This window comes from Rhinolophus sinicus, chromosome 17 (assembly GCF_057876585.1).
Source record: "Rhinolophus sinicus isolate RSI-liver-muscle chromosome 17, RSI-T2T, whole genome shotgun sequence".
Classification (NCBI taxonomy): domain Eukaryota; kingdom Metazoa; phylum Chordata; class Mammalia; order Chiroptera; family Rhinolophidae; genus Rhinolophus; species Rhinolophus sinicus.
In genome coordinates, this window is record NC_142517.1 from 86,788,546 (window position 1) to 86,813,183 (window position 24,638).

Below are 24,638 nucleotides of genomic sequence, written 5' to 3' on the forward strand. Positions count from 1 at the left end.
AAGGCCTACTTCTGGTCTGAACAGAAAAGATCTCTGTGACTTACACATTGACCACTAGGATGGGGACAGTTTTCTCTGAGGGGAGGACAGGCTCATTAAAACATTTGCAGAGCTCTAGCAATAAGGCTTCTAGGTTACTGGTTGGCAGTTTGCAGACTACTCCAAGGTCTCTTTCATTTTTCTAAATTTAAAAAAAAAAAAAAAAGAAAGAAAAATCCGCTTTATAACATCTATTTTTCTGTTGATTTATAAAAGTAATGCATGTTCTTGGTTAAAAAAAAAAAAACACAAAACAAAACTAAGGAGGTAGAAATATTGATCCATGGATCTAATCATCACTGGGCATTAGTACTTGGATGTTCCAAATAAATATAATGCTCTGTGTCTAGAATGGAACTTTCTTTCTATATCCTTCTTTTCCCCTATAACCAATTGCAGCCCACTTAGTGAATGGCCTGTGCTGTGTGGTTACTTCAGCTTAGATGGCCAAAAATATACTTGATTCTCCTCTATCTTCCTTACCCCCATCCAATCAATACCATAATGTGAGATTTTAGTTCTAGATTCTTATGTGTGCTTTGACTTAAAAAAAACTTGGGGCAATTCCTTTTTCCAGAATCATTTCTGACATTGATAGAATTTTCATAATAGCCATATTAACAATAACCTACTAATTTTAACTTGTTTCCTCAGGTTAGTCCTATTTCTTTTATTCTGCAACAACTCTATTTGTAAATTCTTTGTTTTGGTAATTTCTAAATCAGCTGGTATACTATACTTCTTTATTTGTTTTCCTGACAAATGAAGTATGCCCACATGTAGTTGGTTTATTTTCCAAGTATTTGGACTATTTATTTCTGTTGCCTTCTCTCATAAACTATAGGGCTTGGCAGTTGTATTATTAAACAATAGTTTTTCTCTTGAAAAATTCACTAGTCATTATCTATTTATTCTGGCATTTGTTATGTTGAAAAGGAGTTCATTGCCAGCCTGATTATATTTTTTCCCTTTGTGGGAATCCTGTTTGTTCTACATGAGTCCTGCATTTGTAGGAACTTTCCTTTATCCTGAAAACTGAAGATGATAACAAGATATGGCTGCACATAACTATGAATTGAAAATTAATTTTTAGAGATCATTTCCTTCATTGATTTGGTTTTTCCTGGAGCTAATCCACTGTTGGTTGCCAGATCAGAAATTCATGGAAGAATAGAATCAACTTAATTAAGGGCTGGGTTTCACTCTTATTGTGAAAACAGAAGTCCAGGTAGTATGACTTCAGAGCCCACATGCTTAAGGCTATTAAGACCCGCCTTAAGCCAGATCATTTTGCTAAGAATGATGCCAAGCTGATGACCCTACGCAGTAAGTACAACACTGTCCCCATTTTACAAATGAAGAAACTGACACAGAAATTTCCAGGATGACAATGAGTGGCAAAGCTGGGATACTCATGTTTGGAGTATTAGAGTGGGGGAGGAGGTGGGTACAGAAGGAATAATTAACTAAAATCCCCTAAAGAGTGTGAGTCCGTTGCTGACTCAGTGTGGTCAGAGAATAGCTCCACAGGCATCACCTTGGAGCTTGTCAGACATGAAGACTCTCGGGCCCCGCGCCAGAACTACTGGGAATCATAATCTGCGTTTTAACAAGATCGCCAGGTATATGGTAGAGGAGAAGGAGCACGATCTTAAGCTGGCATGAATCTGTATGAAAGGTGGACAGAAAGGAACCAGTTGGGGACAATTTTTGCGTTACTAGTATAAAATTTTTAAAATTTCAAAAGGTGACATTGTGATTGCTATGGTATTACCAAAGGTCAGTCAAAAGCCTGGAAAATTTACAAAACTTAATAAATGCAAAGTTTGAGGGGGATGTACATGTACTACATGTTGGTCCTTCCTGGGTCTCTAAGGGCACAGACCTGGGAAGCACCAGCAGCGACAGCTCAGTTCAGAAAATGCAGGACGATGCTCCAGGTAAAGCTTAAGTGGGAACAAAAGGTGAATCTCTCCTAGGAGGCAGGAGTTGAGGCTCAAGAAAGTTCACAGCAGGAAGAAGGCACAGCAACAGAAATGGCAGGTAAATTTTTAAAAATCACAACAAAGAGGAGAGGAGGTGGGCTGAAGAATTTGGACAGGAGATAGAAAAGGGTGCAAAAACCATGAACTCTCATTTGAGGAAATGATTATTTTGATAACTGAATGGAAACCCTGCTCAGAAGAAGGAAAAAAAGGATATATCCCTTCAAAATGTTATTTCACATATTTAAAACAACAGATTCTCTCATCTACTCTACAGACACTTCCTTGGTTCCCATTGTCAGTGTTCAGCCGAGGTCTCCATGAGGCATCCCCTGACCACCCACTTAAAACAGAAATCCACCCCCCTCCAATACCATTATGCCAGCACTCCTATTTCTCTGGCCTGCTTTATTTTTCTCGAAGTCACCTGTCACTTTCTAAAATATCCTTAATTTACAAAAGTTTGGTTTATTGTCTGTGTTTTATACACTAGATTAACAAACTCCACAACACCAGGGGTTTTGCTTTTGCTTTACTACTGTCTGTTTCAGAGCTTAGTACCTAGCACATAGTGGAGATCAATAAATATTTGCTGAGTGAAAGTTCAAAAGTGGATTGCCAAGAACACAAGTGTCAAAGGAAAAATTGAATGGAAAATGAATAAGTTTCAACTTGAATATAGTCCCTAACTAAAACGTAAACTCCATGAGAACAGGTATTTTTTACCTTTTTTGCTGAATGTAAGAATGGGTAAAGTAAAATGTTCAAGATAATGTACCTACTTTCACTGACTCTAACATGCACTTTTTTTCGTATTTGTACAACTCTGACATCAGAATATGTTGTATATCCAGTGATATCTTAGAATCCACGTCAGCCTGCTAATGGTCATGATGTAGTTGTTATCCTGCTTGCATGGACATTCAAAGAGACAGCACGAAAACTTGCAAAAGGGTATACTCGTGACTCAAGAATAAAATCTGAGACTAGCAGAACATTTTTTTAACTCTTGGGAACCAAATAGTGTGAAATGAGTGTAGGGCAATTAATCTAATTTAATAACACCCCTGAAGCAGGAGTCAAAAGTTGGCTAAACAGAACCAAAAGACCAGCTTAAGCTTTTAAAAGCCAAGTTAAGTACCAAAGTCTTTTAGTTCTTTTAGTCATTATTTTAGGAAATGCTACCTCACTACCACTTTTGATGTCACTGAAGACAAAATGGTATAGAAAAACAGACACTGATGACTGAGTGGAAAAGCAATTCTAGAGTCAGATTCTGAATGTGAAGAAGTTTTAGATAAACCTTAGCCAGTTACGTTCGCTTATAGTTTTCCTATTTTGGGTATGCACCAGAGTGAGCGATCATAAAATTCGATTCAGTCTAAAAGCTTGCTTTCAATATATGAAATAAAAATTCTAGGTGAAAGAAAGCACTGCATTACTTTTCTGTTACTCTTCTGATCTCTTCCCCAAGGTGGACGGCAATCCCGGTTGACCATCAGCCTTTTTAACACCATAGGAGTAAATGTAAGAGATGTTGTCTAAACACGTTACCCCTAGGTGGAGTTCAAAGCACATCTTCCTTTCTTACACCCCAGAGAAGTGCTGATGAGATCATGCCAAGGACACATTAGTGAGCCGCAGTCCTACCGTGTTTCCCTGAAAATAAGACCGAGTCTTGTATTAATTTTTGCTCCAAAAGACGCATTAGAGCTGATTATCTGCCTAGGTCGTATTTTCGGGGAAACACTGTAATAAAAAGATCAAATGTTCTTGCCATTTAGAGAGGTCTTGGATTTTTTCTACTCTCTTTCCTCATACAGAATGCGGAAGAAAAAAAAAAATCTGCCTCCTGTCTTGGGAAGGCTGTTGAGAAAACAGATGAGAAAATCAGGGTACAGTCAAGGGAACAAGTGACATGGAACTGAGAGCCTAATTCTAGTCTAGGTAAGAAGAGTCCTTTTTCACTAGGGCTGAGCTCTATATAGGGCTTTGGAACCAATGCCTGTAGCAAAAAAAAGTGAGTATATGTCCAAGATGTGCTTTGGAATCTACAAGGATGTGGCAGGAGGCTCTGGGATACCAAATGTAGAACTGGAACTGCTTAGAAATACAGCTAAAAGTTCATTTAAAGACATTTTCTCTTTCCACTAGTATAACAGGATCCTTAAGCATTGCCATCTTAGTAAATATAATAACTTATAAGCAACAAATAACCAATATACCATTTTTAGGGATGAATAAAGGCCTGTTTTAAATGCAGACAAAATGTGAAACAGTAAATTGTTTTACCTGGAATGATCCAAGAATATCCTTTAAGGGCTCTTCAGAAAATTCATCTCTTCCAAAGAACAGCAGCAACTCAAAGAAACTCCTAAAAAATAAGTGAATGATAACTTTCATTGCTTCTTTGACTTTTTTGCCCCAATTTAAGAGTCCCAAGAGTTTATAGCAATGTAATATTAGATATCTAGTTTTAAAACAGTTGGTTTTGAAACATATTGATCATTTAGGATACATGTTATGTTTTCAGTAAAATTGTAACAGAAGTGTCTTCAAGAAAAATACAAAGAATTCTAGAACTACAGAATGAACAATTACATTATTCATGCCTACTAGAGTTCACTTAAAAAAAAAAAATGCAACAGTATACTGGGTGGTAAAAATGTAGCTACCATGTGAGATGACCTAAAATTGGCACATACTCCTAGTACAATGGGCCCCAGAAAAAATTCAAAATCTAGTATTTTTCAGAGGGATATAAGGGATGGATAAATTGACACAAAAATGTAAATTAGAGAGATACCATGAAACTCAGTCAACAATTGTATTAGGTTGGTGGAAAAATAATTGTGGCTTTTGCAATTGTTTTTAACCTTTTAAACCACAATTACTTTTGCACCACCTTAATAGTAGGATCACCATTTATGAATCTAATGACACATGGATCCTCAAAATCTAGGCTTACCTCGATTATTCCACTGATGACAAAACTGCCCAAAATTCTGTGATTCCTCATTTTTAAATAAATTTAGAAAATACTATTACCAAATATTTTCTGTGCCATTAATAATTCATGAGTTCATACAGGAAGAAATATGACTTATTTTCTAATCATAAGCATGGAAAATTATAAAATTATATATTACTTAGCAATCCTAAAGAAGCACAAATGAAAAATCACTCAAAATCTTTAAATTTTAATTACGTAGAAGATAACTAAACTAGGAAAACCTAGTTGTAGTTTTTATAAACACTTTTTGCCTTTGATCAAAATTACTCACTAATATAGATTGCAAGTTTTTAAATGTAAACAGTAACTGAGATTATATTGTTTTGAAATGTATATAAAAGACCTAAGTATTACACAATAATTACAAAGACCCTTCTAAATATAGCATAGTAACCATGCTCCATAAACTGATATTTTTATAAATTTTACTACTTAAAATTTTTAAATGTCAACAGACCAAAAACTATGAAAGCAGTCAAAAGCAAAATGATACACTGAGAAAGAATCTTGGCTGATTTTCTTAGTTAAAAAGCTTACACAATTTCTTAAAAACTCAACAACCCAGTAGAAAACTGGGAGAAGACTACTTCACAGAAAAGATATGCAAGTGGATTTTGTTTTCAAATATGAAAAGATGCTCTACTCATAATTAAATAAATGAAAATTTATGAAGAAATACCATTTCTCCATATTTTTAAAAATGAAAATGTTGATGTGTTCTGTGATGGCTCTCTAATGTGGAGAAATAAACTCTGGTATCTTGTTGGAGGGATAATAAATGGTGCCATCTTTTTTAAAGGCAACACGTTAATAGTCATCAAAATTTAAAATTTATACATATACCATTTGGTTTAGCAATTCCACTTATAGGGATTTAATCCTCCAAACACACAAACATAAACCCGAAGATGTATATATAAGGATATGTATCCACAGATGGTTTGTAGTGGCAAAAGAACTAAATGTCTACCCGAGGGAACTGGGTAAATTAATTACAATACACCCATACAATGTAATATAATGCAAATATTAATAAAATATTAGTGAGAACATACTTACATCTATATGAATACAGGGAAAAAATCCAAGATATATTGCTAAACAAAGATGCAGAAATATATCCATTATATTATCATTTGTGTAAAGGGAGGGAGGGAGTAGTGGAGACATATACACCAATGCATATCGTCAGACCATCTAGAGGGACGTGCAACAAACTGGTAAAAGCAGTTGCTTCTACACAGGGGATACGGAAACTAGGGGTCAGGGACGAAAAGAATTATTGGTCATTAACCCTTTTACAATTAATTACTTTACTTTTATTAAGTATAAAAAAACCCCCATGAATGTGCCTCTGTAATCTTCTCCATCCTTATTAACGAAGCGAAAATTCACATCTATCTTATCTATAAACTTCTAACAGGCCCTTCCTATCTCCAGTCTTACTATTCCACACATCTGCCATTGTTATCTTCCTAAAACACAGAATGACATGACCACTTTCAGATTTTACAAAGCTGTGTGGATTGCACCACCTAAAGCAAAGAACTTCAGTTGACCTACTTATTTTGCTTGGATATTATTTTAAACTATTTTAGTCAGTTGCGAGTATTTAAAATCTGTGATGCTTCAGATTAAATCTAGATTTCTCTGAGCTCTTGAGAAACAGGAACCCCTATAACAGGGCTTGCATCTCCATGGCAGATAAACTGAGCAGCTACAGGGCATGAACCTCCTTTCCAGTTTGCTGGACTCTACCCACCTCTCTTTTTTCTCCAACGTGGTGCCTCGACTTCCTCATTACTTGTATTTCCTTCCGATCCTATTTACGTATTTGTGATCACTGATCTAGAGTAGGAAATTCAATTTCCTCATCATAAGAACCTTTATGTCTGATCCCAAACTGCTCTTACACACATAGCCTTTACCACAATTCCATGCTCTCCAATCACAGTAAATTTCTCATTCCCTAAAACTCCTATGCTCTTAAGGTCGTTTGAGCTGTTGCTTCTTCAAGACCTATTTATACAATTTCACCTAGGAACTACGCCTAAAACTTCCTCCTTCATTCCAAATGGCTGATTCTTCTGTACTATCATAGTACTGAACTTTGCATATAGCATGTTGAAACATGGGGGCATTAAATTTGAGTAGGTAGAAAGGAGTGGGATTTCATCATACTGTTGAGTAGACGGCATTGACTGGTAGGCAATTAATTGTATTGAAGAAGGGAGCGATACGAAGGTTATTAGTAGAAATAAAATGTGCTATGGCAGTTAATTTAGAGATGAGTATGCAGACCAACATGATCTTGTAGAGAATCAAACAAATATATAAATTATATATCTGCTTCATGTGAACATGAAAGGGGAGCCAACATTTTTTCCAAAGGAGAAATCTGTGTATGCCCCACAATCAGCTACCTCAATAACAAGGCCCAACTCCATAGTAATGATATTAAAATGAGAAAAAAACACATGCACAATAAGTGAAGAGTAAATAAAGACAAAACAACATGGTCTAGCTAGCTCTACCCTAGGGTAAGATTCAGGTAAGTCAACAAGAATTCATGCAGTAGTGAAATCACAATGGGAAAATAAAGCTAGATTGTATGTAGACGTAGAAACTTCATGTTTCATACCTGTTGTATTTCCTATTGACTAGTAGTGTAAAGGATCAATTGAACGTTTAGAAATCAAGTTGTCTAGCCCTCATGGAAGAAAACTCTACAAGGTGCAGGGTAAATGAGTCCAAAATACAACAAAGTAAGACCAGAACTATACATAGCAGTCTAGACCTGGCTGACCAATTACTGCACACAAGTCAAAGAAGACCTGTTTCTGTATAATGCAAGAGGTAAAAAGAGTTAGCCATATTTAAAATGTTAAAAAAAAAAAAATCAGGAGAATAATATTTCATGACAAGTAAAAATTACATGAAATTCAAATATCATTCTCAATAAATAAGGTATCATTGGAACACACTACACCCATCTATTTACATATTGACTGGCTGCTTTCCCACTACAATGACAGAATTGAGTGGTGGCAACAGGGATCTTATGGGCTAAGCTTAAAATATCTGGCCCTTTTACTCACCCATTGTCTAGACCTACACTGGGTTTGAATCTCAACTCCACCACTCATTTGATATGTCACCCTGGGCAAGTCACTTGCCTCGGTTTCTTTATTTATAAAATAGAAACAATAATAGTAGCTACCTCTTGTAAAAGCACTGAGAACAAGCGCTGGTAGTGCTACAGGTGTTTCCTAATATGGTACTAATATTTTTATTATCAATATTGCCATCCATGTTTCCTTCAACAATCTAAAAGGAAACACAGGATCTTCTCAGCTGTATATGTGTCAATTTTGTTGAAATATAAGACATAAATTTTTCTTCAAATTATAAAAATTTTAAAGATATCTGACTACATTCATCAAAAGGTTTCTTTCCAAAAATGTATTATTGTATGTTTATATCAGTTTTAATGTTGAACATGTTTAAGGTGTTTGCATAATACATATTTAATATGTTTAATATGTAATAGTCTATACATTAGTCAAATTATAATTAATCCAGTCCAAATTATAGGTTTATAGGTTACGTACAGTTCATTTACCTAAATTATTCAAAATAGAATTACCTAAACAAAATGATTTATATAAAAACAAATTATTTGTAATGGGACAACTACAGTATAGATGGTATGCTTTCTGAATTTAAAAAAATTATACCATATATAATCATTCTTATTTGACTTTCATCAATCAGTATATTCCTATTAGCTATGTAAGCTTAAATAACCAGAGTATCACGAGAGTCCCTATTTATGAAACAAACTATATTCTGTCATTGGGGTGCTTGGAAGTCAAAGCATATTTTCCCATATATTACAAATGGTGAAAAGGTACCAGACTTTCTTAAAATACACAGAAATGCAAAAGGAGACTGTTTAGTAATTATAATCAGAATCACTATTCTCTTTTGGGTCTCTGTAACATAGAAGTAATTTCCACACTGAAATACAAGAATCTCACTTACCAATATAGAGCATAATATAGTGAGACAAAGAAATGGAAAATACAAGGAAGCGTTAGAGACACGGGGAATGGAATGTACAAGTCTAACAAGTCTAATTGCACTTCTACAAAGAAAAAAAGACAATGAATGAGGCAAAGACAAAAGCTGGGTAAGAATTTCAAAACGGATGAAAGATACCAATCCTCAGACCCAGGAAATCCCTAAGGATTAATAAAAATAAATCTACACCTAGCTAACCACAGTAAACTACAAAATACCGAATACAAAGAGCAATGTATAAAACAACCGGAGAAAAATATAGACTGTTTACAAAGAAATAGGAAATTAAATTAGCAAGAAGTGTTTAAGACACAAAAATATATAGGCTATAAAATTTGACAGACTGAAGCAAAAATAATAATCTCATGTAGGCTTTAAAAAGTATATAGCAAAAATACATGACATCAACAGCATTAAAGTTAGAAAGAGAAGTTTCAATATTAGTGTTCCAGTGCCCTTAGACTGGAAGAAGGTAGAGTATATAAAGTACATACTTCAGGAAGTTAAGCACTAAATTCTCCTTAACTAATTGTATAAATTTACATGAAATAAAAGCACCTTCAAGTTTTCCTGGAAATACACAAGTTGATTACAAAGTTGAGCATCTAAGAAAACCATGAAACAGCAAGAGTTATGAAAAGTAGCCAAGGCTAAGACATTGTCAAAGCCTCTATAATTGAATCTCTATGCATGGTATTGGCACATGGAGAAATAGCCTAATAAAATCTTACAGAAAAGCCAAAAATAAATGAACTGCATGTGAAAAGTGAGTATATGACATAAGCAGCATCTCAAATCAGTAGTGAAAAAAGAGATTTCTTCATATTGGATAGTCAAACATTAAAAGACAAAACTGATTTACTCCAACTTCCAAACATAAGAAAACATTCAAAATAGATAAAAAAAACTTAAACATAAAAAAATTAAACAATTCAAATATCAGAAAAAAAGTCCCATGTAACTTCGTTATAGAGAGCTCTTTATGATTCAAAATTCAGAAGCAATAGAGGGACACTGATAAAATTAATTACATTTAAAAATGTCTAAAAATATAAATACCATAAGCAAAGCAAAAGATAAATGAAAAACTATATATTTGCAATTTACATCATGGGAAGGGATTAATAATATCTCTCATACATAAAGAGCTTATGAAAACTGAAAAGAAAAAGTCCAACTTACAGAAAACAGGCTTGAGATATACATATTTACATGTACCTTATGTAAAATGAAACACAAACGTTCTTTAAGGATATGCAAAAAGATGTTCAACTTCACTCACAGTAAGAAAAATACAAATTAAAACTACATTGTGCTGCCATTTCTATTAGAGAAACAAAACTGACAACACAAAACTGCAGTGAGGTTGAAGGTAAACAAAGCCTCTTTTGTGGGTGAAAATGCAAAATGGTACAAGCTGTATAGAGGAATCTTAGGGACTACTTAGCAAGATCTGTATCTAATCATCCTTTAATACAGATGCTAGGAACCTACCCCACAAATCTACTGGCAAAAATACAAGATGTATGCAAAAGGATATTAATAACAGCACTATTTGTAATTAGAAAAGAATGGAAACAATCCTAATATGTATCATTAGAAGACATATTGAATAAACTATGGTATATCTATGAAACAGACCACTATGGGTTGTGAAAAGGAATTTGAACTATGTCTATATCACTATGGAGTGATCTCCAAGATATAATATTAAATGAAAAAAGAGTAAAGTATGTATGTTTATTTTTAAAAGGGCATACGGTATGGATACATATCTGTTAGTTGAATCTTACTTTTCTATCCAACTAATTTCTTTTTAAATTGGTTTAGACCATTTAAGAGTAATTTCTTATATGCTTAGATTAAAATCTACTACCCTAACAGTTATTTTCTATTTGTTCTATCTGTTCATAGTTCTGTTTGACCTCTTCTTCCACCTTTTTTGGACTGAGTAATTTTGATTCCATTTTCTCTCTACTTTTGTTTCATATATACACCTCTGTATTCTATGGTTTTAGTGATTACCCTAGGGTTGACTATGTATCTTTAATAAGTACCAGTCTACCTTCAAATATTATGCTGCTTTAGGTGCTACTTTTGTCATTCACTTTAATTTAAAATATGCTATAAAACAATATCAATTCACTTCAAATTTTGCTTTAGTTTTGGCACTTAGTAGAAAATATGACCATAGGATGGTGGCCAGTTTTGTAAAAGTTTTATTGGAAACAGCAACACACATTCATTTATGTATTGTCTATGGCTGCTTTGGTGCTACAAGAGCAGAGTTGAGTAGTGACAACAGACACTGTGGTCGGCAAGTAGAAAAATATCTGGCCCTTTAAAAAACTGTTTCCCAACCCGCTTTAGATAGTTATGTGTCACAGTGATTAAAAGTAAGAAAAATTCCGTTTTATGTGTATTTTAAGGTTTTACCATTTCCAGTTTTCTCCATTTCTTTGGATAGATTTTCTATCTGGCATCGTATTTCTGGTACTTTTTTGTTCAGGTCTTCTGGGAATAAATTCTTTCAGTTTTTGTTTCCCTGAAAACATGCTTATTTCTCCTTCTCAAATTGAGAATTAAAAGATTTTTTTTCTTTAGCACTTTAAAGAGGTCACTTCATTGTGTTCTGGCTTGCATAGTACCTGAGATGTCTGCTGTATTTATCTTCAGTCTTCTAAATTAGGTAGTGTCTTTTTACTTCAAGATTTGCTCAGTGATTTTCAGAGTTTGAATGTTATGCACCTAGGTGATCTGTGTGTGTGTGTGTGTGTGTGTGTGTGTGTGTGTGTGTGTGTGTGTGTGTGTTTCAAATTATCCTGCTTGTTGTTCTCTGAGTTTCTTGAATCTGTGGTTTCGGGGTCCTCTGCAGCAGTAATCATATCCCTTCTGATATGTCAGTGCTTCTTCCTCTCATCAAACATCTCCAGTCTCTGGGCTTTACCAATACCTCTTTTTCCTTCCTTTGTCTTTCCGTTTCTAAGGCTAACAGAACCTTACTAGAGTGCTAAGCTAAGTCTGGGTTCACCATCCTCTCCTTGTCTATTCTCTCAGATCTTCTAACAACTTTGAAAAAGGTTCTGTGAATTAAATCCCCTCTACTGAATTATCCAGCATGACTTACATTTCCCTAACTAGATTTTGATTAAAATAACTTATATATCTTAATCAAAAAAATGAAAAAACAAAAATAAATTTATTGATGACCATTTCCTACAAGAGGAACAGGAAATTAGTTTTTGTCCCCACTTCCAAAATTGCAATGCAAAACTTTTTCAGAATATCATGGCTCATGAAAACTATAACCAGGCTATAGCCAACATGAGTCACATATTTATTTTTATTAAATATTTAGAAATATATGTTTGTCTTGGTGCCTTGATCCTGCAGGATTTTTTTTCCTACTGAGTTGTAATTGACATGTAACATTATATTAGATTCAGGTGTACAACAAAATGATTTGATATTTGCATATGAAGCCTGACAATTAAGTTTGTGAATTTGTTGCAATGATGTGGCTAACCTTTTTTTGATATCAAAGAGGTTATTCATTATGAATTTATATGAACTGGACAAACAGTTAACTAAGTTTACTATTTGGAAGTGCTGAAAAGACTACATGAAAAAATCAGATGACCTGAACTTTTCTCCAACAATGCATGGCTCTTGCATCACGGTAATGCACCAGCTCACATGACATTGTCTGTGAGGGAGTTTTTCCACCAGTAAACAAATAACTGTATTGGAACACGCTCCCTACTCACCAGATCTGGCCCCCAATGACTTCTTTCTTTACCCGAAGATAAAGGAAATACTGAAAGGAAGACATTTTGATGATATTCAGGACATCAAGGGTAATACAGCTCTGATGGCCATTCCAGAAAAAGTTCCAAAATTGCTTTGAAGGGTGGACTAGGCGCTGGCGTCAGTGCATAGCTTCCCAAGGGGAGTACTTCAAAGGTGACCGTGGTGATATTCAGCAATGAGGTATGTAGCACTTTTTCTAGGATGAGTTCACAAACTTAATTGTCCCACCTCATATATTGCAAAATGATCGCCACAAGTCCATTAACATCGATCAATCACAAGTCACAATTTTTTCTTGTGATCAGAATTTTCAAGACCTACTCTTTTAACAACTTTCATATATACAATACAGTATTAACTATAGTCACTATGTTATACACTATATCCCAAAAACCTGTTTATTTTATAATTGGAAGTTTGTACCTTTTGACCACCTTCACTTCACCCATTTGGCCCACCTCTCAACTCCCACCTATGGAATCCACCAACCTGTTCTCTGAATCTGCGTTTTGTTTTGTTTTAGATTCAACATATAAATGAGATCAAATGTTGTCTTTCAGTCTGACTTATTTCAGTTAGCACAATAACTTCAAGGTCCATCCATGTTGTCACAAATAGCAAAATTTCCTTCATTTTTATGAGTGATAATATTCCATTACATATATATGGATGTATCCCATTTTCTTTATCCATTCTCCATTCATCCATTGATGGACACTTAAGTTGCTTCCATGTCTTGGCTACTATGAATAATGTTTCAGTGAACATAGAGGTACAGATACCTTTCAAGTTAGTGTATCCATTTCCTTCAGATACATACTCAGGAGTAGAATTGCTGGATCATAAGGTAGCTCTATTTTTAATTGTTTGAGGAACCTACATACTTTTTTCCATAGTGGCTGCACCAATTTACACACCTACCAACAATGAACAGGGTTCCCTTTTCTCCCCGTCATTGCCAACACTTGTTATTTGTTATCTTTTTTATAAAAGCCATTTTAATAGGTGTGAGGTGATAGCGTGTTTCCCCGAAAATAAGACCTAGCGGGATAATCAGCTCTAATGCGTCTTTAGGAGCAAAAATTAATATAAGACCCAGTGTTTATATTATATTTATTACACATATTAATTATATTATATTTATTACATTAATTATATGATTAGACCTGGTATTATATTATATTAAAGTAAGACCAGATCGTATATTAATTTTTGCTCCAAAAGACGCATTAGAGCTGACTGTCCAGCTAGGTCTTATTTTCAGGGCAACATAGTTATCTCATTGTGGTTTTGATTTGTTTTCGATTTTGACCGATGGTTTCCTTTGCTGTGCAGAAGCTTTTTAGTTTGATGTAGTCCAACTTGTTTATTTTTAGTTTTGTTTTGCTTTTGTTGTCAAATGAAAAAAAAAAGTCACCCCCAAGACCAATGTCGACCTTACTAAGTTTTCTTCTAGGAGTTTTATGGTTTCAGGTCTTTTGTTCAAGTCTTTATTCCATTTTGAGTTGATTCTTGTATATAGTGTAATAGTGGTTCAGCTTTTAAATGTGGCTGTCCAGTTTTACCAACACCATTCATTGAGGAGACTGTCCATTTCGCACTGAACATTCTTTGTTCCTGTGTTGTAAATAAATTGACCATATATGCGTAGATTTATTTCTGGGCTCTCTATTCTGTTCTGTTGATCTATGTGTCTATTTTTATTCAACTACTATACTGTTCTAGTTAGCTTTGTAATATAGTTTGAAATCAGGAAGAGTGATGCCTCCAACTTTGGTCTTCTTTCTCAGTATTGCCTTGGTTCTTTTGTGGTTCTATATAAATTTTAAGAATTGTGTGTTCTAATTCTGTGAAAAATGCCATTGGATTTTTGATAGAGATTGCACTGAATCTGTAGTTTGCTCTGGGTAGTATGGACATTCTAACAATATTCTTCAAGTTTATGGACATGGATTATCTTTCCATTTATTTTTCTCTTTAATTTCTTCTATCAACGTCTTATAGTTTTCAGTATATAGGTGTTTCACCTCCTTGGTGAAATTTATTCCTAAATATTTTACACTTTTTGATGAAATTGTGAATAGAATTGCTTTCTTAATTTCTCTTTCTGATAGTTCATTATTAGCGTATAGAAGCACAACAGATTTTTATACTTTGATTTTGTATCCTGAAATTAATTTATTACTATCCATCACTGAATCCTGCCTGGAATGCTGAAATCTATGAACATTTACTTTCCATTGGGAAAAATGAGGCTGGGAAGGTAGCATTAAAGTTTACTTTTACTTTATGTAAAACTAGTAAAGTGTATGTTTTTTGCCTTAAAGGTTAAATTAGTTTCAAGGTGTTCGATTTTGTTCTACCTATAAAATTCAGGAATCATTATTTAACCAATCTAAAACAAAAAAACACTAGGAAAAAATTCAGAACTTAACTCAGATTTTCACAAGTTCCCTAACTTCACAGTCCTGTTTTCTTATAAAAGAGGATTAATTCGAGGTTGTTTTTAGTGCAAATACATACATACACAGATAGCAAAATCTTCATTTCTTTACAAAATACAGTTTACAGGGCATCCCAGGTAAAATTATAATTAGTCGATTTAAGACAAATCTCTACATCACTATTCATTTCCATAAAATTTAAAAAACACTCAATTATAAATAAAAACAGAATTTACTTTCCTTCCCTCTGAAGAATACCTTCACAAAACTGTAGTTTTTAGTCTCCCAGCCTTTATATACAAGGCAGATCTTCACACGTTTCATTTACAAGGTGGGTATAAGCATTTATGCAAATGGACATGGGTATAAGCTTTTATGAAGGTGGACATATGGACCAGACAATAATACCAGAGAATATAGTAACTTATATGTTTAACATATTACATATTATATATATATATATATATATATATATATATATATATATATATATTAAATATATACTTACATACAGAATATTTTAGATATTAGTTAAGTTAATCCTTTAGCTGGCCTATAAATTTTTTAGTATGTCAAGTTATTAAAAAATTAAAAATACATGATAATATATCATAAACAAGAATTCTACAAATAGATATGAATTATAATGAAACCCATTAACATCCTGACATCTTGTCCAGGCACCTTGAACATTCTGTTTGCCATCCCTGAGAGGTTCTTCTGCTCCTTTTTCTAATTTATCGCTATCATTCCTTCAGAGCTCAGCTCGAGGGTTAGCTCACTCGGCAAATTTTCCCTGACTTCTAGGACCAAGTCAAGTCCCTTGTTATACTGCTCATTGTACCCTGTAATTCTTTCATGATTACATTACATAATAATGTGACCTTTTTAATATATTTTAGCTCTGTAACTCTGTAAAAGTCTTTGAGAACAAGGACTTAACTATCTTACATTCTATGTTATCCCTAGAACCAAGCACAGAGATTGAATGAATGAACGAATGAATGAGTATGGAATAACTGTTAGAAGAATTTACTGGCTTATGTATTTATTTAAATAAAATAGAATTAAAGATTTACTACTCTTTTAATAGTACCACCATGTTGCTATTTCCCATTTTTCTGTTGGTATTAAAAATACAATTTTCTGTTAAATTCAAATAATGCACAAACTTTTCTTTGTAAAAAACATTATTATTTGACAAACCACTAAGATAATTTGCTTTCTTTTCCCTAGCACTGTCCATGCTAGATTAGATTTGCTTCTGCTTAATACATTATTCTTTTCATGAGCAGTGGTGAAAAAGCTAGCAAGCAATGAAACAGAAGTCAACAAATGATTTAATTTTTTTTAAAAGTACTTTTGTAAGACTTAAAAGCATTTTCACATTATACAACACTAAAGTTAACAAAGGTGATATAGAAGGGTAAAAAAATCCACAAAGACACTGAAATAAGAATAATACTTCTTACTTACAAATAACATATTTGTATTAAGTCAGAAAATAACTGAAACCACTTTTGCAGTTTTCAAAATAACATATAAAAAAATGTCTGTAGTGGACATCTATTATGTCTGTCTACCTGGCCAGCTCTCTTCACACTACCTCACTCACTTCTTGAGAGAACTGCTTATCCAGCCAACATTTCTATGGTTCCGATAGGGCTGCCAATGCAGTATTTCCCCTAGCCACGGGGTAGGCTTGTCATCAGACTGAGACAAACATTTTACCACACTCTCCTCAACACAGGGATTAATCCAAACAGTGAGCACATAACCTCTGCAGAGCCTGAGTCCCCCAAATATTTTAGGTATTAGAGGTGGGAGGAGGGGGGTCTCTCCTCCCTCAGTTAATAAAATAAGCTTAATCCCAGAATTTTCTGCAGCCCTGAGAGAAAAAAGCCAGAAGAGGATGGAAAGGAGAGAACAGTTCTAGATGATATTTTATTCTCTGATTCCGAAAATCCCGAAACTAGTTAATTTAGTTCTTGCTTTTTCATGGTTTAGTCATCTAATAAATTCTTACCTTCACCCCACGTTTTTGCTTAAACTAGCTTGGGTAAGATTTTTGTCAATTATAACAAAAAAGCCCTAATACATTTCCCATATTCATTTAGGTATGATAAAACTAAATATAAAATTATTATAGGTTTTATTTAACTGTCTCACTCTTACAAATCTAAGTAGTGTTATATTCTAAACTCTCCTTCCCTCCTACAATTTTTTTTTAGCTTTAATGGGGTATAACTGACCAACAGAAATTGTATATATTTAAGCTATACAAGTTGATGTTTTGATATACATATAGATGGTGAAATAACCACCACAATCAAGATGGTTAAAATATCCATCACCTCACAGAGTTCCCTCCTACAATTTTAAATATATGCAAATAAACTTTTAAAGAAGCACAATGTACATACACTATTTTAAATTTATATATATAAAACAAAAAATATAGTTCAAACATATGAAATTACCACATCTTCAAGATTTAAAAACGCTGATTATAAAGAAAGGCTTCAAACTTCTCCCATTAGTCCAATGCCCTAGAATTAACAACTTTCAATATTTTTAATAGGTGTTGATAATAAACCATTAGTATTTCTTGATTTACCAATTTTAAATATTATCTCTTGACTTCCTGCTATGGGAGAAAAGAATTTAACTCCTCACACAACCAATTCCACCTTTCCAATAGTTAATCATTACTTTTATTATTTCCTCTATTATTTATCTTTGTAACATTACTTACACCTTTATTTATGGTTTTATGGACTACTGATATTCCAATTTCTAAAATAAAAATGAAATGAAGGATATTAGTGCCCTTGTCATTCACTTTCAACTCAACTTTTATTAAAAATACTTTTATATTGAAAGGTTAATAATTTCCTTCTGTTCTATAACTAAAATTATTTTTGTACTTTATCTAAAAGTTTAAAGTTAATAAACATCATTTACATTATTCTTTTTATATTACACCCTCATCTGGAATATACTTTCTAATAACTTCCCAAGAAAAAGAATCTGAACACGTCAATCTTCTTGGTCCTTAAATGCCTGGAAATGTTCTTTCTACTCTCACAGTCCACTGACACTTTGAAGGAGTATAAAATTCTATACTGAAAGTAATTTCCCCTCAAATCTTTAGAGACACTGATTAATTATACTCTACCACTCACTGTTAGTTGTATGAAGACGGGTATCAATCTGATGTTTGTTCCTTTATAGGTGACCTAGTTTTTCCTCTCTAGAAGATGTTTAAATCTGTTTTTCATTTTTGATATTTTGAAATGGCAAAATGATGTATTTAGCCGAGTAGCTTTCATATTCATTGTGCTGAGCATTTATTTGTCTCTTTCATCCTGGAAGTTCATGAATTTCAGTTCTGGGAAATCCTTTTAAATTGTCTTTGAAAATTTCCTCCAATGTATTTTCTCTAAGTTCTTTTCTGAACTCCAACTAGTTAAATAACAAATCTCATATACGGAGTTATCACATCATTTTTTTTTTTTTCTGACACGTTCCTTCTCTTTGGTTTTGATTTACACTCCCTATTATTTCTTCAACTTTACTTTCCAAACTTCCTACAGAAATTTAAATTTTAACCATCATATTTTCTTAGTTTCCACAAGCTCATTTTTGGTATCTCATTATTCCTTTCATACAGCATGATATGTTGATGTTTTAATGTAATACATATCTTCTCAACTCTCTTTGAAAATACTAATTATAGATTTTATATTTCTCTTTTTAATTTTTTTGTTTTCAATATTAATACTATTTCTTCCAGAATTTGTATTTGTTTTTACTGTATTCTTTTCATGTTGAAGGCATTCCTCATGTGTCTCATGATTCCTGAGTACCAATTAACATTTAAGAATAAGGCCATAAGCAAATGAATTGGAAGCATGTCTAGAGTTTGGTAATGAGTTTTTCTTTGTTAACTGTCTCAAAGAGGAACCCTTAATTGCCAGAATGTAAAAAATAAAAAAATAGCAATACGGTTTCCGCACCCCACCCTTGGCCCTAAGGCCAGGTGATTGGCCTGAATGGAAAAACTGCAATTAACTCCTTTATCTACATCCTCCCAAAATATCTCATTCCCTACTCTCTATTTCACACCTTCTATGTGCAAATTCTATACCATTCTAGGATTCTGGGAGGAGGGGAAAGGACAGTCTGTCTTCCTATCTTATAAGGAAGAGGATAATTTTAATTGCCACCCAGTTTTTAAAAATGTTTTCAAATAAGTCATGAGCTGCTTAACAATGGGAATATGTTCTAAGAAAGGCTTAGATAGGCGATTTTTGACATTGTGTGAACATCTCAGATTGTAATTATAGAAACCTAGATGGTACAGCCCACTACACACGTAGGCTGTATGGTATAACCTATTGCTCCTAGGCTACAAACCTGTACAGCATGTTACTGTGCTGAATACTGTAGGCAACTATAACACAATGGTAAGTATTTCAGTAGTTAAATATATCTAAAAATAGAAAAGGTACAGTAAAAAAGATTTTAAAAAATGGTAGGTACACCTTAGGTAGGGTAGGTAGGGCACTTATGATGAAAGGAGCTTGCAGGACTGGAAGCTGTTCTGGGTGAGTCAGTGAGTGAGAGGTGAGTGAATGTGAAGGCCTAGAACATCGCAGCACACTGCTGTGGATTTTATAAACACTGTACACATAGGCTACCCTAAATTTATTTTTAAAAAAATTTTCTTTCTTTAATAATAAATTAACCTTAGCTTACTGTAACTTTACTTTACTATATAAACCTTTTAATTTTTTAACATTTTAACTCTTTTGTAATAACACTTAGTAGAAAACACACACACACACACACACACACACACACACACACACACTGTGCAGTTGTACACATCTATTTTTTTCTTCATATCGTTATTCTATAAGCTTGTTTTCTATTTTTTAAATATATTTTTAAAACCATTTACATGTTTTTGCTAAAAATTAAGACACAACACATACGTTAGCCTATGCTTGAACCATCAACATCACTGTCTCTACCTCTACATCTTGTCCCAGTGGACCGTCTTCGGGGCAATCACATGCATGGACCTGTCCTCTCCTGTGATAACAACGCCTTCGGGAATATCTCCAGGAAGAACTGCTTGAGCCTCATCTTCAGGAGGTCTCACTCTTTACAGAAATATGTCCATGGTGATTTGTTTGGTTTATTTATTTATTTTTGCCTTATGGATTTGCTTGTAAGCAGATAAGGCACCATGAACATTCCTCTCTATTAATGAAAACCTTATGGTGTTGTGGTCCATGTTTTCAAATTTTTTAAGGAGCTTGATGAGGTCTGCAAAAGCTTCTGCTAATCCCTTCACTGTGAGTTTTCTTGGGGGTTTTTCCTTTTCTTCTGCAGTTTCCTTTTCTCTTGACTCTTCTTCAGCTATACATTCCTGTTCCGGTTCTAACAATTCCTCATTCGTCAGTTCCTCAGGAACCACCTACGAGCTCCTGATGTCATTCTCATCCAAACCCGGGTTAAAGCTGTTTGCCATGTCAACCAGAGCGTTTTCGGTATTTGCAACCTTTGCGCTAAGATGTTATGACAGCTACATAACTAGGCAATAGGAACTTTCAAGCTGCATCATAAATCTCATGTGACCACCATATGCATGTGGTCTGTCATTGACCAAAATATCATTATGCGGCACATGACTGTATATAAAGATAAATATGAAAAACAACAAGTTTCACAAAATAATACTTATCTTATGAGACGTACTCATATTTTCTATTTTACTTTGTAAGGTTGATAAATGATTTCACAACCCACTATTGTGATGTGAGTGCAATTTGAGGCACAAAAAAATAAATGTGGTGACTTGCTCTGCCACGTTTAAAAGACCACTCTTCTGTCTGTTTTCTGTCCCTCAGAAAATTGCTGAAATCTTTCATTCACTGATGACTTTTCTCTATTTTCTTTTCACTGTATTTCTCTTTTACTTCTTTACTATAATTTTCAGAGGATAAAAAAGAATAAACACAAGTACTCAATTTGTGATCTTTAACTTGAAGTCCTCTACAAGTATTTTTAAAAACCAGGCTAATTTAAGATACTTCTGCTAACTATGATGGCCTGAATTGTTGTATTCTGGGACTTACTATCACAGCTTACCAAGACAACCTGGGGAATTAAAAAGAGAAAGTGCTTGTAGTGACCATAACAAGCTATATAACAATTCCATTTAACTCTAAAACTAAAAGTAAAATTGGGATTAACCAGATACTTAAATGAAATGGAAATTTCTTTCTGAGAGAAGACTTTAGGAAAGGTGCCTTCCACAACAAAAACAATCAGAAACCAATTCTCAAATATGTCAAGAAAAATAATAGTTTATAAGAAGTAAAGAGTACTTACAAAGCAAGGCTACTCAAAACGTATTGTACGTGCTCACATTCATCTGGGAATGATGCACTGGCTGATGTAAAACAGCAAAGTGCAGTCTGAAGAACTTGAAGCTGTGGCAAAGGGACCTGCCATCTTCCAGCATAATCTTCAACCACCTGACAGGGAAGCAATCCAAAAAGTAATTAGAGAAAATTTCTCAAGTTTAATAATTTGGATAAAACTTACAAAGTAATTAAAATACCAGGGATGCCAAAATAATGTATACAAGTAGACACTTTGGTTAACGTTGCTCAAGCAGTAGTTCGCCATAATCAGAAGTGTCTGGATGCTGATGGTAACCACTTTGAGCACCTCTTGTAACTGCAGAAGTCAAATGTGACTTGTATTCATCTTTTGTTATCGGTATATATTGAGTATTACAATTTTAATACAGTTTTCCTTTCTTAAAATGCGTACACATTGTTTGGCATCCTCTGTATTAGTTAAGCATGAACACAAATGATTTGGAAGGGAGTTCCTTATTGTTTATTTTCATGCTGTGCATCTGAAAAAAAATTAACTATTATCTTTGAAAATATGGAAAAGAAATATATGAATGACTGTACTGTTCAGCTGCCAAATCTTTACCAAACTTTGTAACACATAACTCTTCACCTTCTATATTTAGCTTTTGTCAAAATACCAATTATCAAATATTAAAATAGCTACTAGACAGCAGAATATAATAATAAAGAAAATTAGAAATGAGTATGCATTTTATCATTATTTATAAGACTGAACTCGAAGCATTCTGGCAACAAATGAGTATTAAAGATATAGTGGCATGATGATGACTATGACAATTTAAACTGTACCATATTATGGAGTAGAGTTCAGAATATAATCAGTCTTGGCTCTGTCACTTAACTAGTTTTCTGAATTGGGTAGGCCATCTTACTTCTTTATGCATTAGTTTCCTCACCATAAAATGGAGCTACTCATGCTTATCTTGCACATTTACTCTGAAGTTAAATTGGGATAATTTATGAGAAAACATTTTAGAACTATCAATTCTATAAAATATTGATTTATATTATATATCTGTAAGTGTATATCTATAAAATTGTGCTCTCATATGCAAGACTGCTACATTAAAACAATGTATTTTAAAAATTCATCATATAAAATGGGTTGGCAAACTATGGCCTGCAATCAAAATTTAGTCTGCCCCATTTTTGTACAACCCACGAGTGAAAAATGGATGTTATATTTTTAAATGGTTGAAAAAAATATTTTGTGATGTGAAAACCATATGAAATTCAAATGTCAATGTCCATAAAGTTTTATTAGAACACATCCAGTGCATCCATTTACGTATTACCTAGGGCTGCTTTCCTGCTATAACAGCCAAGTTGAATAGTAAAGACAGAACACAGACGGCTCACAAAGCCTAAAATATTTAATATCTGCTCTTTTACAGAAAATGATTTCCAATGCTGATTTAAAAGCTGGGAAAACTAGAGCAGAGTAAAAAAGCCAAGAACACGTGGTGCTCAAGAACTCTTCACATGAATCACTTGCTGTTGAGAGACAATTTTCCATGGGTCTATTGTATTATATTTCTATAGTTTTTCAAAAAGAGGCTTTGACTGCCTTTATCTTTCAAATGTATTTATAGGAAACAGTCTTGAAAAATAGAGATGATGTCTTCCTGCAGACCAGTAAGCCTCTTTGCTGTCCAGTATAATTTTGGCGTCGTCTCTCTCTGGATCTAAGGTCATGCTAATATGCTTGCAAACCAATTAAAAAAGCTTGGTGTCCCTCGGCTGTGATGAAAACCTACTTTGAACCTGAGCTATTCCCAACACCTTTGTGAGACTTGAGGGGCAAGAGGAACCCTCATGAACAGGTAGCTCACGCTGCTTGCTGTGCCATGAGTAATCGAGTCCTTTATCTCTCACCCAGGAGATTCATGTCTTCTGCCAGCATCCATGAAATTGTGGCAGGCTTAGATAAACTGTCAGACCCTTCACAATTCTGTGATAATTCTAAATTGCAATACCAGGTAGCCGGCACATGTCTCCAATATTTCTAGGACCACGTGTGGATGAAAAAGAAAGCTAAAGAGTATTATCTCTGTGTAATCCAAGATCCCTTCCAGATCTTGTAGTCCTTACAAAATGCAAAGTAAAAACTACTGCTAACTATGATAACCCCAAGTACGACAGACTTTTCTAAATCACCACGGGCCAAAAAAGAATGGTAGATAAACAGTGGTTCCCTGGTTTTAAACTTTCTCTTCACTAAAGTGTTTGACTAGGTTTATTTATTGCCTCTTTTTGGCCACCACAACACCATTTTGGTACCACATAAGAAATAGTCACCTAACAGACTGACATTTTTCCTGTCTTCAGTCCCAAATACCGTGTTTCCCCGAAAATAAGACCTAGCCAGACAATCAGCTCTAATGCTTCTTTTGGAGCAAAAATGAATGTAAGACCTGGTATTATTTTACTGTAATATAAGACCGGGTCTTTAATATAAAATAAAATAATATAAAATAAAATAATAAAATAAAATATAATAATGTAATACCGGGTCTTATATTAAGTTTTGCTCCAAAAGACTCATTAGAGCTGATTGTCCGGCTAGGTCTTAATTTCAGGGAAACATGGTAGTTCGCCCTAATCTGTATCTACTTACAACCTTATTCACTTCCTATTTATAGGCTGGGTTTATCCTTAGCGAGAAGCTTTCTACTTTTTCAGCTTCTGTTCTCATTGTAGCTTCCCTCACTCACCAACATTCAGCTACTAATACCCTGCCTGATCTAGCTGAGCCCAAACCTAACGCAGTAAAAGTCCTGTGGGCAACACCTACCATATGTTT

General features: G+C 33.9%; 1 protein-coding gene across 3 annotated transcripts in view; it reads right to left on the reverse strand.

The window, feature by feature from the left end:
• Positions 1-24,638, reverse strand: part of ZNF654 (zinc finger protein 654) — an 88,175-nt gene that overhangs the window by 32,753 nt on the left and 30,784 nt on the right. For all 3 annotated transcript variants that reach the window (XM_019745428.3, XM_074333262.2, XM_074333266.2), the window contains exons 2-3: positions 21,780-21,925; positions 4,317-4,398 (exon numbers count right to left, since the gene is read on the reverse strand). In XM_019745428.3, coding sequence (XP_019600987.1) covers positions 4,317-4,398; positions 21,780-21,925 — 228 coding nt within the window. The remainder of the gene's footprint in view (positions 1-4,316; positions 4,399-21,779; positions 21,926-24,638) is intronic.